Source organism: Mobula hypostoma, chromosome X1, assembly GCF_963921235.1.
Source record: "Mobula hypostoma chromosome X1, sMobHyp1.1, whole genome shotgun sequence".
NCBI lineage: Eukaryota > Metazoa > Chordata > Chondrichthyes > Myliobatiformes > Myliobatidae > Mobula > Mobula hypostoma.
The window spans coordinates 71862752-71882331 of NC_086128.1; the positions used below are offsets into that span (position 1 = coordinate 71862752).

Here is a 19580-nt window from a genome sequence, read left to right on the forward strand (position 1 = left end):
CTTTACCTGGTTACTGTTTGTCACTTGGTTATTTTTCCAAGTTAGCATTGTTCTCTGGTTATTTTACTGATTAGTGTTGTCTTCTGGTTTCTTTACCCAGTTAGGGTTGTCATCTGGTTACACTACCCGGTTACGGCTGTCCTGTGGCTTCTTTACCCAGTTAGCATAGGCTTCTAGTTACGTTTACGGGTTATTGTTGTCCTCTGGTTACATTTCCTGGTTAGTGTTGCCTTCTGGTTGTATTACCCAGTTAGAGTTGGCCTCCTGTCATGTTTCCCGATTAGCGCTGTCTTGCAGTTACTGTTTCTGTTCCCACACAGATAACATTTTCTCCTCGTTGAATTTAGCAGAGATGTTCATGGCCATGAGTTTGTGTGATCTGAGGATTCCAGCCTCCCAGTGAATCGCATTAGTTAAGACCAGGTCTAAAATAACCCATTCTGTCCTTGGTGCTCTCAGACAGCATTTCTAGTGCACTGTGTTTATGCATTGTCCACACCATCACTACTCACTTGGATTTTCCAGTCTCCCCGATTAGCTGATTGCACACACCCTAATTCCCTGATTTGTGCCATCTCCCACCTTACCATGGAGGGGAGAGCAGACAGCTCCTTGTTGCCCTTGCTCCTGCCCCTTATTGTTAAACTCGGCCTCGGTGAAGAAATGGAGGTGATGTGTTACCAGGAGTGCTGTTTGTACCTGTAAAGACAGGCACCATTTGTCAACTTGGCACTGCCACCCACACTGGAGTCATACACAAATCGGTGGTGAACAGAGCATTTCTGTCCCTTCCACTTCCTTCACAGGCCCCAGTTTGATGGGATCCGCAGGGCTCAGAAATAAATTCTGCAGTTCATTGGTGATGTAGTTGAGAGTTTCCAGCCATGATCAAATGCTCCTCATGTGTTAACCCTTTCGTTCCTGGGATTGTTCTCGCGAACCTCCTCTGGAGCTGCTCTTCAATGACAACACATCTTTTCTCAGATAATGCTTTTCTTAAACGAAGGGAGAATTGGAGGAATTGAACACCACATTCCTACAAACCCTTCCAACGAGCAAGGCGTTTGTGGATACCATTGCCATGCAACTCCATGCGGGCCTGGCCGGCTGTACATTCTGCTGACGTGCATTCCCAGATTGAATAGTTTCTCACATGAGGAGCGTTTGATGGCTCTGGGCCTGTCCTCAGCGGAATTTAGAACAATGACAGGGGACTCTCGTTGAAACCTATCGAATGTTGAAAGGCCCCGCTAGAGTGGATGTGGAGAGGATGTTTCCTATAGTGGGGGAGTCTAGGACCAGAGGGCACAGATAGAGTGGATGTGGAGAGGATGTTTCCGATAGTGGGGGAGTCTTGGACCAGAGGGCACAGGTAGAGTGGATGTGGAGAGGATGTTTCCTATAGTGGGGGAGTCCAGGAGCGGAGGACACAGATAGAGTGGATGTGGAGAGGATGTTTCTTATAGTGGGGGAGTCTAGGACCAGAGGGCACAAATAGAGTGGGTGTGGAGAGGATGTTTCCTATAGTGGGGGGAGTCTAGGACCAGAGGACACAGATAGAGTGGATGTGGAGAGGATGTTTCCTATAGTGGGGGAGTCTAGGACCAGAGGGCACAAATAGAGTGGGTGTGGAGAGGATGTTTCCTATAGTGGGGGGAGTCTAGGACCAGAGGACACAGATAGAGTGGATGTGGAGAGGATGTTTCCTATAGTGGGGGAGTCTAGGACCTGTTCAACTCGTCTGCCATTTCCTTGTTCCCCATAATAATTTCACCCGTTTCTGTCTTCAAGGGCCCAACTTTGGTCTTAACTAATTTTTTTCCTCTTCACATTCTTAAAGAAGCTTTAACTATCCTCCTTTATATTCTTGGCTAGCTTACCTTCGTACCTCATCTTTTCCTCCTGTATTGCCTTTTCAGTTATCTTCTGTTGCTCCTTAAAAGTCTCCCAGTCCTCTGGCTTCCTGCTCATCCTTGCTATGTTATACTTCCTCTCTTTTATTTTTATACTGTCCTCGTCATCCACGGTCGCCCTTTAGTTCCCTTACTGCGGGGTCTAGGGCCAGAGGACACAGATAGAGTGGATGTGGAGAGGATGTTTCCTACAGTGGGGGAGTCTAGGACCAGAGGACACAGATAGAGTGGATGTGGAGAGGATGTTTCCTACAGTGGGGGAGTCTAGGACCAGAGGACACAGATAGAGTGGATGTGGAGAGGATGTTTCCTATAGTGGGGGAGTCTAGGACCAGAGGACACAGATAGAGTGGATGTGGAGAGGATGTTTACTATAGCGGGGGAGTCTAGGACCGGAGGGCACAGATAGAGTGGATGTGGAGAGGATGTATCTGGAATTCAATACTGTGGCCGAGTCATTGGATATATTTAAAGCGGAGGTTGATGGATTGATGATTAGTCAGGGTGTTAAATGTTACGGGGAGAAGGCAGGATAGATCAGCCATGATGGAATGGCGGAGCAGGTACAAGATGGATAGATGTACTTGATTAATCCCGAGGGACATTTGGTTTCGTTACAGCCGCACCAACCAAGAAGAGAGCGTAAATATAGCAATACAAAAAACCCCAACAATCAAACACCAAAATGCAAACTATAGTGTGAAGGGCTGAATGACCTAATTCTGCTCTTGTGTGCTCTGTCCTTTGAAGTATTGTTTTCCAGTTGGTGTTAGTTCATTGTAATATACACCAGAGGGTGCATTCAAACTCCTCGCTGCACACGCTCGGAATAAGCAGCACAGTAGCTACAGTGCTCGCCCAAAGCGACCGAAGTGTGACCCGAGGTACCGCAGTGAGAGCGGGGCCTCCTTTCCTCGGGCCGCCTCTTCAGGATTGCGTAAATGCAGGCAGCACGCCCTCTCCGCTGCTCGGCGTGCGCGGAAACACAGCCCCCTTGGCTTTGCCCGCAGCGGGGCACTAGGACCGCGCGGCAGCTGCGCTCCTCCTCCCCAGCCAGCCAGCCGGCCAGCCGGGGCTTGTCAGCTGAGCACCGGGCCTTGCGGCTGCCGCAGTGGTCATCCCGCCGCCCGCCGCCGTGCATCAGCCGCTGCGGTTTGCTCCCGCACTGGCAGGGTGAGTGGGGGGTCCGGGCTGGGCTGGGGGCCGGCGCCTCTCCGCTCTGCGAGCAGGTCCAGCAAGAGGCAGGGATGGAGGAGAGCGGGGACAGGAATGGGGAGAATGTACACATTGTTCTCCCCTGATTCGGGTAGGGGCTGCGGTGAGGCAGAGTTTGACACGCACACACGTATGTACACGTCGAGATGCTTCGCCTGGCTGTGTGGTGAGATTTGCACAGTGCCAGGCCTGCAGCAGGAGCTCTCTCTCTCTCTCTCGGAGGGGAACAGGCTGGGCTGCAGGTTATTGTGATGCAGGCGAGCACAAAGGAGCCTTGCGTCCCCGGGGCTGCGGTGCTGCCTGCGCCCAGTCTGTCCAGGTAGGAGCGGGACGGCGCCTGGCCGAACCCTGTGTCAATGTGCTCGTATTGCACTGGGATGTATACGTGTGTGTGTGTGAATTCATGTGAGTGCGGGTCTGTGTGTGCATGTATGCGAATTCATGTCACCAGTGCGCGGGCATTCACGCCAGTGCGTGTCTGTGTGTGAGCGGGCATTCACGCCAGTGCGTGTCTGTGTGGGCGAGTATTCACGCCAGTGCGTGTCTGTGTGTGGGCGAGTATTCACGCCAGTGCGTGTCTGTGTGGGCGAGTATTCACGCCAGTGCGTGTCTGTGTGGGCGAGTATTCACGCCAGTGTGTGTCTGTGTGGGCGAGTATTCACGCCAGTGCGTGTCTGTGTGTGAGCGGGCATTCACGCCAGTGTGTGTCTGTGTGTGAGCGGGCATTCACGCCAGTGCGTGTCTGTGTGGGCGAGTATTCACGCCAGTGCGTGTCTGTGTGGGCGAGTATTCACGCCAGTGCGTGTCTGTGTGGGCGAGTATTCACGCCAGTGCGTGTCTGTGTGTGGGCGAGTATTCACGCCAGTGCGTGTCTGTGTGGGCGAGTATTCACGCCAGTGTGTGTCTGTGTGGGCGAGTATTCACGCCAGTGTGTGTCTGTGTGTGAGCGGGCATTCACGCCAGTGCGTGTCTGTGTGGGCGAGTATTCACGCCAGTGTGTGTCTGTGTGTGGGCGAGTATTCACGCCAGTGTGTGTCTGTGTGGGCGAGTATTCACGCCAGTGTGTGTCTGTGTGGGCGAGTATTCACGCCAGTGCGTGTCTGTGTGGGCGAGTATTCACGCCAGTGCGTGTCTGTGTGTGAGCGGGCATTCACGCCAGTGTGTGTCTGTGTGGGCGAGTATTCACGCCAGTGTGTGTCTGTGTGGGCGAGTATTCACGCCAGTGTGTGTCTGTGTGGGCGAGTATTCACGCCAGTGTGTGTCTGTGTGTGAGCGGGCATTCACGCGAGTGTGTGTCTGTGTCTGCGCGGACATTCACGCGAGTGTGTGTCTGTGTGGGCGAGTATTCACGCCAGTGTGTGTCTGTGTGTCTGCGCGGGGGTTCACGCGAGTGTGTGTCTGTGTGTGCTCGTGCATTCACGCGAGTGGGTCTGAGTGTGTGCGCGGGCATTCACGTGAGTGCGTGTCTGTGTGGGCGAGTATTCACGTGATTGGGTCCGAGTGTGTCTGGGTGCACAAGCGTTCACGCCAGTGCATGTTTGAGTGTATGCGTGCATTCACGCGAGTGGGTCTGTGTGTGCGCAGGCAATCATGCGAGTGGGTATCTGCGTGTGCGCGGACATTCACGTGAGTGCGTGTCTGAGTGTGAGCGGGTATTCATGAGAGTGCGTGTCTGTGTGAGTGGGCATTCCCTCGAGTGGGTCTGAGTATGTGCACGGGCATTCATGCAGGTGCATGTCTGAGTCTGTGTGCCTATTTACAGGAGTGCGTGTCTATCTGCGTGAGTGTTTGTGCTTCGTGTTCCAACTTAGAGGTGGCAGAAAGGAGGGAGTTGCAGATTTCCTTTTCTGTTCTGAAGTCTCTGACCAGCAGTGTACCTCACGGAGTGGTGCTGGTACTGTAGTTTGTGACAGATATGAATGCAGAAGGACGATTAGTCAGTTTGGTTTCTGAACTGAGACCGGGTTAAATTCAAATGACCCGAACTGTGTCCCCTGTCTATCCCAGTTTCAGGGTGCCAGGGCTTAGCAGACCAGGTGACGGGCTTGCCATCGTGTCCAAAACGTATTTTAGGCACAATCTACTGTCTGTCAACAATTTTACAAATTCTGAGTTATCTTTAAAATCGTATCCTCTGTGTTACCATTCTTTGGCCTCCTAAATCCAATGCCTGCCTTCGGTAGCAATTCTCAGAATTCTGATCCTCTGTTATATTGAACTACTACAGGACTGTCATGGCTGCAGGTTTCAGTGATGTGAAGTCTATGGCAGCTGAATTCATCAGCTTGCTAGACCGACTAGATCTGGCCCAGCATGTCACTCAGTTCACCCATCGACTCGGAAATGCACTTCACTTAGTAACGACAAAAGGGTTAAGTATTATTAATGCCTGCTGCCTGATACTGCTATCCCTGATTATTTTGTGTACTTTATGATGCCCATCCCCCACATGAGCCATCTGTTGTCGGCCCCCAACCAACACATATTCCACTCTCCCCTCCTACCCCTCCTCACAGTCCCCCACCCTGCTCTCATGTTCCCCACACGAAACCACCACGGTGGGCTTCACAGCTGAACAGGTGAGAAGACAGCTGAAACATCTCAACCCACGCAAGGCTACAGGACTGGATGGTGTCAGTACCAGGGTGCTCAAAGCCTGTGCCCCTCAGCTATGTGGAGTACTTCGCCATGTATTCAACCTGAGCCTGAGGCTCCGGAGGGTTCCTGTGCTGTGGAAGACGTCCTGCCTCGTCCCTGTGCCGAAGACGCCGCACCCCAGCGGCCTCAATGACTACAGACTGGTGGCATTGACCTCCCACATCATGAAGACCCTGGAGAGACTTGTTCTGGAGCTGCTCCGGCCTATGGTCAGGCCACACTTAGATCCCCTCCGGTTCGCCTACCAGCCCCGACTAGGAGTTGAGGATGCCATCGTCTACCTGCTGAACCGTCTCTACGCCCACCTGGACAAGTCAGCGAACACTGTGAGGGTCATGTTTTTTGACTTCTCCAGTGCGTTCAACACCATCCGCCCTGCTCTGCTGGGGGAGAAGCTGACAGCGATGCAGGTGGATGCTTTCCTGGTATCATGGATTCTGGATTACCTGACTGGCAGACCACAGTACGTGTGCTTGCAACACTGTGTCCGACAGAGTGATCAGCAGCACTGGGGCTCCACAGGGAACTGTCTTGTCTCCCTTTCTCTTCACCATTTACACCTCGGACTTCAACCACTACACAGAGTCTTGTCTTCTTCAGAAGTTTTCTGATGACTCTGCCATAGTTGGATGCATCAGTAAGGGAGATGAGGTTGAGTACAGGGCTACGGTAGGAAACTTTGTCACATGGTGTGAGCAGAATTATCTGCAGCTTAATGTGAAAAAGACTAAGGAGCTGGTGGTAGACCTGAGGAGAGCTAAGGTACCGGTGACCCCTGTTTCCATCCAGGGGGGCAGTGTGGACATGGTGGAGGATTACAAATACCTGGGGATATGAATTGACAATAAACTGGACTGGTCAAAGAACACTGAGGCTGTCTACAAGAAGGGTCAGAGCTGTTTCTATTTCCTGAGGAGACTGAGGTCCTTTAACATCCGCCGGACGGTGCTGAGGATGTTCTACGAGTCTGTGGTGGCCAGTGCGATCATGTTTGCTGTTGTGTGCTGGGGCAGCAGGCTGAGGGTAGCAGACACCAACAGAATCAACAAACTCATTCGTAAGGCCAGTGATGTTGTGGGGATGGAACTGGACTCTCTGACGGTGGTGTCTGAAAAGAGGATGCTGTCCAAGTTGCATGCCATCTTGGACAATGTCTCCCATCCACTACATAATGTACTGGGTGGGCACAGGAATACATTCAGCCAGAGACTCATTCCACCGAGATGCAACACTGAGCATCATAGGAAGTCATTCCTGCCTGTGGCCATCAAACTTTACAACTCCTCCCTTGGAGGGTCAGACACCCTGAGCCAATAGGCTGGTCCTGGACTTATTTCCTGGCATAATTTACATATTACTATTTAACTATTTATGGTGCAACTGTAACGAAAACCAATTTCCCCTGGGATCAATAAAGTATGATTATGTCTAAAACCAAGACCACGAAAGAAATTCCAGTTTTTTAAAAAAAAAGTTACTTAATGCTGCGACACAACTTCAATTCTCTGATCTGGCTAGTCGACCTAACCCATGTTACCTACTCTGTTCAGTAAGTAAAATGGTTGACTCTTCCAACGATAGCCCAGCATTTTATATTGAACACAGTGGCCCCACTCAGAGTTAAAAAGAAATCACTTGGTAAACCATCACCATGGTTAAAGAAACCTGTCTGCAAACTGGAGATCGTGCAGAGTAGCCGAGGGAAAATGGCGGGAAACCGGGCGAAATGTCCAGCATAATATTTTCAAGGAAAAAATTGCCCACTTTAACGCTGCTAAACGCCCTTGCAAGGAGAGCTCATCTTTCTAAGATTATTACAGAGAATAGCGGTGATTCAACTTTAACCCGACTGTTGAACCCTGCCCCAACCTATAATGTCCTCAGTCAAGCATCTGCCACAAAATGTGAAGAATTCGTAATTTTTTTAAAATCAACAGAATTACTTCCGTTATTGCAGATGCTGGTAACCTGTACAGCCAACCTCATAAAGAGATGGCAACCATGTCAAAATTTGCAATCTTTTCCAATTCAGAATTCTTTCAGATAGTAACAAAGAATAGACTCTCTTCTGGCTGTCCCGACCCTGTCCTGACACCTTTTTTAGGGCTCTTCTCATAATGTTTTCAATTCTGTTAGGAAAATTCTTAGCGCGTCCCTTGAAATTGGTGTTTTTCCAGATGCCTTCAAAATTGCAGCTGTCAGACCTTGACTTGAAAAGCCAAATCCTGATAGTTAGGAATCTAACTACAGGCCAATATCAAAGCTTCCCTTCCTGGGCAAGATTCTTGAGAAACACACACACAACGCTGGAGGAGCTAGTGGAAATGAACAGTCAACGTTTCAGGCCAAGACCCTCCAACAGGACCTCAAGGTTCTTGAGAAAGTCATTTTCAACCAACTCAACAACTTTTTGAATGAGAATAATATTCTGGAAAAGTTTCAGTCGGCTTTCAGAGCAAACCACAGCACAGAGCTGGCCCTTACCAAAATTGTAATTGACCTGCAGATAAGATGCCGATAAAATCTGAGAGTTCCAATTCTTCCAGATTCTTCTAAGTGCTGCCTTTGAGACAATTGACCACAACGTTCTCCTAGATCACTTTGAGAACTGGTTTGGCCACTCTGGTGGTGTCTTTAATTGATTTCCTTCATATATCTGAGGATTTTTTTTTTGTCTGTCTTGGAGACCAGTTTTCTAAGCGATATGATGAACCTTCTGGTGTTGCTCAGGGAAGCTGTCTTGGTCTCTCCCTCACCCCCCCCCCCTTCTCCTTACACTTGCTCTCCTTGGGAGATATCATTAGAAGGATTGGGGATTGGTATGACGATCGCCACTTTGAAAGCACAACAGTGACTTCCTGGGGTGCTTAACCTGCCCCAAAAGTTGCTGGCCAGTTTTTATCGATGTGCGCCAGAGACCATACTGACATACGGAGTGACAGTGTGGTACTCTAGCTGCAGCAAGACAGATCACAGAGCACTCCCGACGAGCGATTGGGACGGCTCAGCACATCACTGGGATTCAACTCCGGACCTGGAGACAATCTGCTCGGAAGGTCATTAAAGACCCATCCCATCCCGGACACCGATTGTTCAATCTCCTGCCGTCTGGTCGGAGAAACAGAAACATCTCAGCCGATTCAGTAAGACCGAGAAACAGTTTCTTCCCGAGGGCTGTTGTGCAGCTGAATGATGCTACACCCTGGCTTGCCAGTGGCCTTGGAGTGTTATGGGCTATGAAAGTCACTTGTTACGTGTAAATACGGGATGTTTTTTAATTAAGCCCACCCACATGCACTGTAAATATCTGTTTTGCACAGAAAGGGTCAACCATGATCAAATGGCAGAGCAGACTTGATGGGCTAAATGGAGTCGCACTGCAATCTCTTTGCCTTGAACAACGACAATAAAGTTTTTTTTTCTATTCTATTCTGATTTCCACGGGCTATGCAGACGACACACAGTTGTACATCTCGGCTGAGCCTGACGACGGTATTCTGGTGCGGCTGCAATAAACAAATTAGATGAGCAATAATTTCCCAAAACTAAATGAAGATAAAACTGAAATACTGGTGGTTGGTGCGAAAGCTGAAAGAGATAAACTTCTTGATAAACTTCGGGAACTTGTCTCCCCTTGTAAAAATCAAAAGTAGTTAGCCTTGATTCAGGTTTGAATTTTAAACCCCACGTACAGAAATTGACCAGAGCAGCATTCCTACACTTAAGAAATATTGCAAAGGTATGTCACATAACGATGCAGAAAAGCTAACTCATGTCTTTATATCGAATAGGCTAGGTTACTTTTTTCTAGCCTTCCAAAGCGATCGATTGACAGACTTCAATTCATTCAAACTTTATCTAAAACCAGGCTGAGGGAGCGTATCACTCCCAAATTAGCTACTCTGCAATGGCTTCCTGGATCTTTCAGAATTGATTTTAAAGTTCTCTAGCTTGTCTTTAAATCTCTGAATGGTCTGGGACCAGAGGACATCACTTTATGGACATACTCTCAATTTGTGTATGTAAAATATGTTATGAACTTGTGGTTCTTTTTTGGTGCATCAGATCCAGAGTAACAACTATTTTGCTCTGCTTTACACTTGAAATGATGTGAAACGAAGTAGAATATAATTGTGCTGGAGGGAGTGGAGGAGAGACTCACCAGGACTTTAGTTACAGGGAAAGATTGGACAGGATGGGCTTGCTTTCCCTGCAGCGAAGAAGGCTGATGGGAGGGGTGACAGAAGTTAATGAAGTTGTTAAGAGACGTAGGTAGGGTAGATGGAACCTTTTCCCTGTGATAGGAGTATCAGTAACAATGGGGTGCAAGATTCAACATTGTTTAATGTCATTTTTTGTTTTTGTTTGTTGTATGTGCCTTGTTGTATGACATCATCATTATGTGCCTTGTCGTATGACATCATTATGTGCCATGCTGTATGACATTATCGTTATGCGTATGACATCGTTAGGTGTCGTATGACACCATCATTATGTGCCACATTGTATAACATCATCATTATGTCATGTTGTATGACATCGTTAGGTGTCGTATGACATCATCATTATGCGCCATGCTGATGACATCATCATTATGTGCCATGACATTATCGTTATTTGTCACTGCCGTATGACATTATTATGTGCCATGTTGTATGACATCGTCATTATGTCATGTCATTAGGTGTTGTGTTGTATGACATCATCATTACATGCCGTGTCATATGACCGAGGCAATCATGATCTTTCCATGACCATGATTGTTCTTGGCAAATTTTTCTACAGAAGTGGTTTGCCATCGGCTTCTTCTGGAGAGTGTCTTCACAAGACGGGTCACCACACCCCCCCGCCAGCCCCCCAGCCATTATCAATACTCTTCAGAGATTGTCTGCCTGGCGTCAGTGGTCGCATCACCAGGACTTGTGACCTGCACCGGCTGCTCGTATGACCGTCCACCACCTGCTCCCCACGGTTTCACCTGACCCTGATCGGGGACTAAGCAGGTGCTACACCTTGTCCAAGGGTGACCTGCAGGCTAGCGGAGGGGAGGAGCGCCTCACACCTCCTCTGGTAGAGACACGTCTCCACCCCACCATTTCTTGTACGCAAGTGTAAAGGAGACAAAATAACTTCCAACGCAGCACAAAAAAAACACAAATATTTTTTAAAAAGTAAGATAGATCATGAACACAGATTGACTGTAGGTCTATAAAGTAATGCTGGGCACAGGAGTGTCTGTAGATAAGGTGACTCTGACAGGGAGTGACAAGGTAATGGCGATTGGGGATGGGTTAGCGGGTGGAGGTGTTGCTCAGCCTTGCCGCTTGGGGACAATAACTGTTTTGGAGCCTGTTGCACTGTGATGTGTTTAGACGGAGGAGTAAGAGTTTGATTACCAAGGTCTGTGGGACATTAGTGTTGAATGCCGAACGGAATGCAGAATACTGACGTAAGTGTCCTTGCTTCCTCGTGCCATTGGTATGGTGCTGAAGTTGGTGTAGATGGGGGAATAAGGAGTTGGTGGGGCTCCAGGGCCTGCCTCTGTGCAGTATGGCCCCCCCACAACCTCCCTGCATGACGCTGCCTCTGATCGAGCTCTTCTTTCCTTTGCAGGAGGTCGGTGAAGTCGAGAAGCCGGAGCCCGCTGTACCTGAGACACTCGCGGTCGCACAGTAAGCACAGGCAGTCCCGCTCCCCCAGCCGGCACTCGAGCATCTCCCCCGGCCGGTTCACCCTCACCTCGAGCCTGGGCGCCGAGCTCAGCAAGACGAAGCGGGCAAGAGCCGCGGTGGCGGCCAAGGTCAATGCGAAGGACTGCAAAGAGCCTAAGGTGTCGGGCAGCAGCGCGCACGCGGCTGGCTCCACAGCACTGAAGGATGTCAAAAAATTGACTAAGTTAATAAAGTCCGAGAAGCCCCCCTCGCCCACTGAAACCTCGCATTCAGGGGCCGCAAAGAAAGGCAAAGACACTGCGGAGGAGATGATTCCGGAGATAAAAGTGAAGACTGAACAGGAGGAGGGTGAGGTGGTGGCTGTGGCAGTCAAAGAGTCAAAGTCACCGGCAGTGAGGTGTGACCCGGCTACACCAAAGGACAGGAGTCTACCGCCATTACCAAACGAACACGAAGTCGAAAAGCCTCCACTTCCTCCTGCTGGTTCTGGCCCTCCACCGTTACCTCCGTCCTCTCCTCCACTCGTACTACCTCCTATCCCAGTGCAACAGCCCCCCCTGCCGCCGGTGACTTCAAACCAATCGCAGCCTCTGCCCGAGAGCCGGACTGAGCCGCTGGCGCCGGTGCCCGCCTCGCAGCCGGCGATGCCCTTGGCGCCCCCTCCGGTGCCGGCCCCCGGATCCCACCCGTCCCCCGCCCCGGCCAGCGCGCCCGCAGCCCCCCAGCACCACCCGCCGCGGACGACGGTGCTGGCCAGCGGGCTCCCCATGCCGCCGACGCTGAACTCGGTGCTGCCGTTGCTGACCTCCACTCTCCCGCCACTGCCGCTGCCCCCACTGCTGCTGGGGGAGGACGACATCGAGAGGTAAGAGGTCCCTGTAGCTCCCAGGCGGGCAGGCGGACGGCGGAGAAACGGGAGGGAAGGGTTAGATTGGTCTTCAGAGTAGGCCGAGGGGTCGGCACACCATCGCGGGCCAGACGGCCTGTGTTTACGGCGATTGGAGGAAGGTATTCGGGGGGGGGGGTCGGGTAGGTATTTTACACAGAGAATGGGTGTTGGAATGCCCTGCCAGGGGTGGTGGGAAGAGGCAGGTACGTTCAGGACGTTGAAGAGACTCTTACACAGGTAGGTACATGGATGACAGAATAATGGAGGGTTTTGTCGGAGGGAATGGTTAGATTGATCTTGGAGCAGGTTAAAGGGTCAGCACAACGTTGTGGGCCGAAGGGCCTGTGCTATGCTGTAGTGTTAGGTTATGTTTAAGGTGATTGGAGGAAAGTACAGGGGGACGGCAGAGGTACATTTTTTTTTCCACACAGAGAGTGGTGGGTGTGTGGAACGCCCTGCCAGGGGTGGTGGGAGAGGCAGGTACATTAGGGACATTGAAGAGACTCTTAGATGGATGATAGAAAAAATGGAGGGTTTTGTAGGAGGGGAAGGGTTAGATTGATCTTGGAGCAGGTTAGAGGGTTGGCAAGACACTGTGCTGTACCGTGCTGTGCTGTTTAATGTTCCAGCAAGTGGGAGTAGACGTTACCCCCACTGCTTTGCAAAGTGCCGGGTTGTCCGTTTTCCGAGCGACTCCACAGTGTTCTCATCAGGAAATCAGATTGACTTCGGGGTACACGGCCGGCCGTCAGCACACGTCTGTTACTGGTACTGGAATAGTGATGGGCTGGAGTGTGCTGGGCTCTGGAAACTGGGATTCCTCACTGAGTCGGAGCACAGTTGGGAGATCGGAATTTTGATGGATTTCAGGTTGCACGGGCTTGATCGGAGGGGCAGATCCCGAGGGTGGGGCCCCAAGGCAGGCAGCGTTTGGCATCCCCCATCCCAGAGCTAGAAACGGGCCAGCACTTTAATATCCGCAATTTTAACTTGGTTTCTGGGTGCTTTCTGCCTTCAACTGGTGTTCATCAAAATGTCCTAGGTCGGTCAGCACTGGGATCCAGGGTCATGCAGACACACCTTTGCGGAGAGTGACGTACCCTGAGGGGGACAGGCTCTCCCCTGGGGAGAGTGACACACCCTGAGGGGGACAGGCTCACCCCTGGGGAGAGTGACGCACCCTGCGGGCGACAGACTGTCCCCTGGGGAGAGTGAGGCACCCTGAGGGGGACAGGCTCTCCCCTGGGGAGAGTGACGCACCCTGAGGGGGACAGACTGTCCCCTGGGGAGAGTGAGGCACCCTGAGGGGGACAGGCTGTCCCCTGGGGAGAGTGACGCAGCCTGAGGGGGACAGACTGTCCCCTGGGGAGAGTGACGCACCCTGCGGGCGACAGACCCCCTTGAGGAGAGTGACGCACCCTGAGGGGGACAGACCCCCTTAGGGAGAGTGACGCACCCTGAGGTGGACAGACTGTCCCCTGGGGAGAGTGAGGCACCCTGAGGGGGACAGGCTGTCCCCTGGGGAGAGTGACGCAGCCTGAGGGGGACAGACTGTCCCCTGGGGAGAGTGACGCACCCTGCGGGCGACAGACCCCCTTGAGGAGAGTGACGCACCCTGAGGGGGACAGACCCCCTTAGGGAGAGTGACGCACCCTGAGGTGGACAGACTGTCCCCTGGGGAGAGTGACGCACCCTGAGGGGGACAGACTGTCCCCTGGGGAGAGTGACGCACCCTGAGGCAGACGGATATGCTCTCCGGGAGACAGACTCCCTTGAGGAGACGGAGATGGACCTCTGCGGAGACTGACTGGTGGGTTGAGTGGCCCACCCTGGGGAGGTGGACCTCAGGAATGTGGATATGACCTTGGAGATGAGGCGGACACGGGGGCATGACCCACCCTGATGGAGTAGGGCCCGTGGGGAGACAGACACAACCTCGGTGAGATGGTGTGAATGACCCACATGGAGGGAGACAAACCCCAGGGTGAGTGACCTTTCCTGAGGGAGACAAACCCCCCCCCAGACAGACGGGTTGGGCCTTGGGAGACGGAGACGGAATGGTGGGTTAGTAAGTCTGCAGATGACCCAAAGTTCGGTGGTGTAGTAGGCTGCAATGAGCCATTGACAGGATGCAGAGCTGGGCAGAAAAATGGCAGGTGGAGTTCAGTCCGGAGAAGTGTCACACACTTCGGAAGATCGGACTTGAAGGTGGAATACATTAATGGCAGGATTCTTCGCAAGAATCTTGGTCCACGTCCATGAATCCCTCAAAGTTGCTGCGCAAGTTGATAGGGTGGTTAAGAAAGCCTTCATTAGTTGGATTGAGTTCAAGAGCCGTGAGGTAATGTTGCAGCTCTATAAAACCCTGGTCAGACCAGACTTAGAGCATCGTGTTCAGTTCTGGTCACCTCATTGTCGGAAGGATGTGAAGCTTCAGAGAGGGTGCAGGGGGGAGATTCACTAGGATGCTGCCTGGATTAGAGAGGGTGCAGAGGAGATTCACCAGGACACTGTCTGGATTAGAGAGGGTGCAGAGGAGATTCACCAGGAATCTGCCTGGATTAGACAGGGTGCAGAGGAGATTCACCAGGATGCTGCCTGGATTAGAGAGGGTGCAGAGGAGATTCACCAGGATGCAGCCTGGATTAGAGAGTGTGCAGAGGAGATTCACCAGGATGCTGCCTGGATTAGAGAGGGTGCAGAGGAGATTCACCAGGATGCTGCCTGGATTAGAGAGGGTGCAGAGGAGATTCACCAGGATGCAGCCTGGATTAGAGAGGGTGCAGAGGAGATTCACCAGGAAGCTGCCTGAATTAGAGAGGGTGCAGAGGAGATTCACCAGGATACTGACAGGATTAGAGAGCAGGTTTTATGAGGATAGGTTGAGTGAGTGAGGACTTCTTTCTTTGGACCGAAGGAGGATGAGAGGTGACTTGATAGAGGTGTACAAGATGAAAAGAGGCATAGACAGAGTCCACAGCCACAGACTTTTCTCCCCAGGGCGTCAGAGTGGGTCATGCACTCCGTGTCCACCTCACCTGCCCCAAGGGCGTAATTGTAAGGTGATTGGGGGGATAACACAGAGAGTGGTGGGTATGTGGAACACCAGGGGTGGTGGTAGAGGTGGATACATTAGGGGCATTTAAGACTCTCAGATAGGCACGTGGATGATAGAAAAACGGAGGGTTATGCGGGAGGGCAGGGTTAGATTGATCTTGGAGTAGGTTGTGGGGTGATGGGCCTGTACTGTGCTGTCGTGTATCTAATTAATGGGCTCTTTAAAAACCTTTGTACCTACCTCCATTCGTGTCTGCCTCTATCTGAGAGCGAGATTCTTAAATTGCCAGAGAGATGATAGGAAAATGGTGGGCTGTGGTGTGGGGGGGGGGGGCGGGAGGATTTGATTGGTGTAGGTTTATAAAGGTCAGCACAACATTGCGGGCTGAAGGTCCTCCACTGCTCTGTCGTGTTCTGTGTTCTCGTTCTGGGTCGGGGCTCGTGTGCTTTGCATCTCTTGCAGTTTTAAGTGTCTGTCGATGGCGTGTCAGCCCTTTAACCAGCGCAGTACGTCACCAGTGACAGAGGGTGAAAGCTATGCAGGGGCTTCGGACGGTTGTCCCAGGAGGAGGTTTCGTGAGCTGGCGGGAATTGGGGATCCCTTTGGAAAGGGTGAAGCGATGCTGACAAACTGTGTGCTGAGCCCAAAAATGCCAGTTCCCCTGAACGCAGTTACGTACTTGGCCCAAAGCTGTACACAGCTTCCAGCAGTAATTGGATGTGTTCAGCTGTGACCTAACAGCAAAGTAAATTTATTATCAAAGTGCACACAGGTCACTATACACAACTCTGAGATTAATTTTCTCGCGGGCATTCACCATAAATAGGGAAAAAACACTAGATCAGTGAAAGACAGCACCCATCAAGACGGGCAAATGTACAAACTGTGCAAATACAAAAAGAGAGAGAAGAAACTAATGAATAAGTAAGCAGAAAATATCAAGAACATGACATGAAGAGTCTTGGAAACTGAGCCCGTAGATACTGGGAACATTTCAGAGATGGGGCAAGTAAAATTATCCCCTTTGGTCAAGAGCCTGATGGTTGAGGGGTAATAAGTGTTCCTGAACCTGGTGGTGAGGGTCCTGAGGCTCCTGTACCTCCTTCCTGATGGTTGAGGGGTAATAACTGTCCCTGAACCTGGTGGTGTGGGTTCTGAGGCTCCTGTACCTCCTTCCCAATGGTTGAGGGGTGATAACTGTTCCTGAACCTGGTGGTGTGGGACCTGAGGCTCCTGTACCTCCTTCCTGATGGTTGAGGGGTAATAACTGTCCCTGAACCTGGTGGTGTGGGTTCTGAGGCTCCTGTACCTCCTTCCTGATGGTTGAGGGGTGATAACTGTTCCTGAACCTGGTGGTGTGGGTCCTGAGGCTCCTGTACCTCCTTCCTGATGGTTGAGGGGTGATAACTGTCCCTGAACCTGGTGGTGTGGGTCCTGAGGCTCCTGTACCTCCTTCCTGATGGCAGCAGCGAGAAGAGAGCGTGACCCCGGATGGTGAGAATCCCTGGTGATGGATGCTGCTTTCTGTTTACGGGTGCTATGCAGAAGTTTGGGCACCCCGGTCAAAATTTCTGTTACTGTGAATATTTAAGTGAGTAGAAGATGAACTGATCTCCAAAAGTCATAAAATTAAAGATGAAACATTCTTTTCAACATTTTAAGCAAGATTAGTGTATTATTTTTGTTTTGTACAATTTCAGAGTTAAAAACTTTTGCACCTTGCAAAAGTTTGGGCACCCCAAGAGATTTGAGCTCTCAGATAACTTTTACCAAGGTCTGAGACCTTAATTAGCTTGTTAGGGCTATGGCTTGTTCACAGTCATCGTTAGGAAAGGCCAGGTGATGCAAATTCCAAAGCTTTATAAATACCCTGACTCCTCAAACCTTGTCCCAACAATCAGCAGCCATGGGCTCCTCTAAGCAGCTGTCTAGCACTCTGAAAATTAAAATAAATGATGCCCACAAAGCAGGAAAAGGCTATAAGAAGATAGCAAAGCTTTCTCAGATCGTCATTGCCTCAGTTTGTAATGTAATTTAAAAATGGCAGTTAACAGGAACAGTGGCGATCAAGTTGAGGTCTGGAAGAAAACTTTCGGAGAGAACTGCTCGTAGGATTGCTAGAAAGGCAAATCAAAACCCCTGTTTGACTGCAAAAGACCTTCAGGAAGATTTAGCAGACTCTGGAGTGGTGGTGCATTGTTCTACTGTGCAGCAACACCTGCACAAATGTGACCTTCATGGAAGAGTCATCAGAAGAAAACCTTTCGTGTGTCCTCACCACAAAATTCAGGATCAGAAGTTTTCAAAGGAACATCTAAACAAGCCTGATGCATTTTGGAAACAAGTCCTGTGGACTGATAAAGTTAAAATAATTTTTGGTCGCAATGAGTAAAGGTATGGTTGGAGAAAAAAGGGTGCAGAATTTCATGTAAAGAACCCTTCTCCAACTGTTAAGCACTGGGGTGGATCGATCATGCTTTGGGCTTGTGTTGCAGCCAGTGGCACGGGGAATATTTCACTGGTAGAGGGAAGAATGAATTCAATTAAATACCAGCAAATTCTGGAAGCAAGCATCACACCGTCTGTAAAAAAGCTGAAGATGAAAAGAGGATGGCTTCTACAACAGGATAATGAACCTAAACACACTTCAAAATCCACAATGGACTACCTCAAGAGGCACAAGCTGAAGGTTTTGCCATGGCCCTCACAGTCCCCTGACCTAAACATCATCGAGAATCTGTGGATAGACCTCAAAAGAGCAGTGCATGCAAGACAGCCCAAGAATCTCACAGAACTAGAAGCCTTTTGCAAGGAAGAATGGGCAAAAATCCCCCAAACAAGAATTGAAAGACTCTTAGCTGGCTACGGAAAGCATTTAGAAGCTGTGATACTTGCCAAAGGGGGTGTTACTAAGTACTGACCATGCAGGGTGCCCAAACTGTTGTATGCCACTGTAGATGTGCTGAGTGGTAGTGAGGGTTTGACCCATGACCAGTATATCACATTACTTAGAGAAATCCACAGCCGTTTCCAGTGTTGGGCAGACGTAGTGATGGGGGGTGTTGCTGTTCCAGAGAAGCCTGTTTTACATAAAGGCTTTAGTTACGTACAAGAGGAAGGGAGGAAGGTCAATGAGACCCAAGCGAAGAAGGACGCACAAACACCTGTAAGAGGGGGACAGGGGGTTGGGAGAAGGGTGTGATGTATAATCTCTCATAATGTCAGGAGGCTGAACTCACCCACACTTAATAAAAATGGGCAAGGTCACAGCCAACGCCGTCTCCCACTCAGAGGCCATGGGACAGCCTCCTGCCCATTTAGATCTGCACTTTACCTCCATTTGTCGCTCTGCGTCCAGTAGATGGCTTGAGGGACTAGGCATCTACCGTGAGGCTTTTTGCGTTAGTGGGGGCTCAGTCATTGTGTTCAATACGGATGAGAGATTCTACAGACGCTGGAAATTCAGAGTGCACGCGCGTATATACATACACACACACACACACACACACACACACACGCACACACACGCACACACACACACACACACACACACACACACACACACACACACACGCGCACGCACCTGGAGGAACACCACAGCAGCTCAGGCTGGAGGGGAATGAACAGTCGACATTTCGGGCAGAGACCCTTCATCAGGGCTGGAAAGGAAGGGGGAAGAAGCTAAAATAAGGTGGAGGGAGGTGGCAGGAGGACTTTAGCAAATGACAGGTGAGAGCAGGTGACTGGGAAGGTGGGTGGGTGGGAGAGTACAAGCTGACAGATGACAGGTGAGACCAGGTGTGGGGGAAGGTGGGTGGGGGAGGGGAGGAGGACAAGGTGACAGGTGAGGCCAATTGAGGGGGAAGGTGGGTGGGGGAGGGGAGGAGGACAAGGTGACAGGTGAGGCCAGGTGAGGGGGAAGGTGGGTGGGGGAGGGGAGGAGGACAAACTGACAGGTGACAGGTGAGACCAGGTGAAGGGGAAGGTGGGTGGGGGAGGGGAGGAGGACAAGCTGACAGGTGACAGGTGAGGGGGAAGGTGGGTTGGTGGGGGAGGGAGAGGAGTACAAGCTGACAGGTGAGGGGGAAGGTGGGTTGGTGGGGGAGGGAGAGGAGTACAAGGTGACAGGTGAGACCAGGTGAGGGGGAGGGTGGGTGGGAGAGGGGTGGTGTGAG

The 19580-nt window shown here is 51.0% G+C and overlaps 1 protein-coding gene across 1 annotated transcript in view; it reads left to right on the forward strand.

Annotated features, from left to right (window-relative positions):
- The window catches only part of cdk12 (cyclin dependent kinase 12), a 117382-nt gene that overhangs the window by 21969 nt on the left and 75833 nt on the right, over positions 1–19580 (forward strand). The window contains exon 2 of the mRNA XM_063037623.1: positions 11400–12323. Within this exon, the coding sequence (XP_062893693.1) occupies positions 11400–12323 (924 nt within the window). The remainder of the gene's footprint in view (positions 1–11399; positions 12324–19580) is intronic.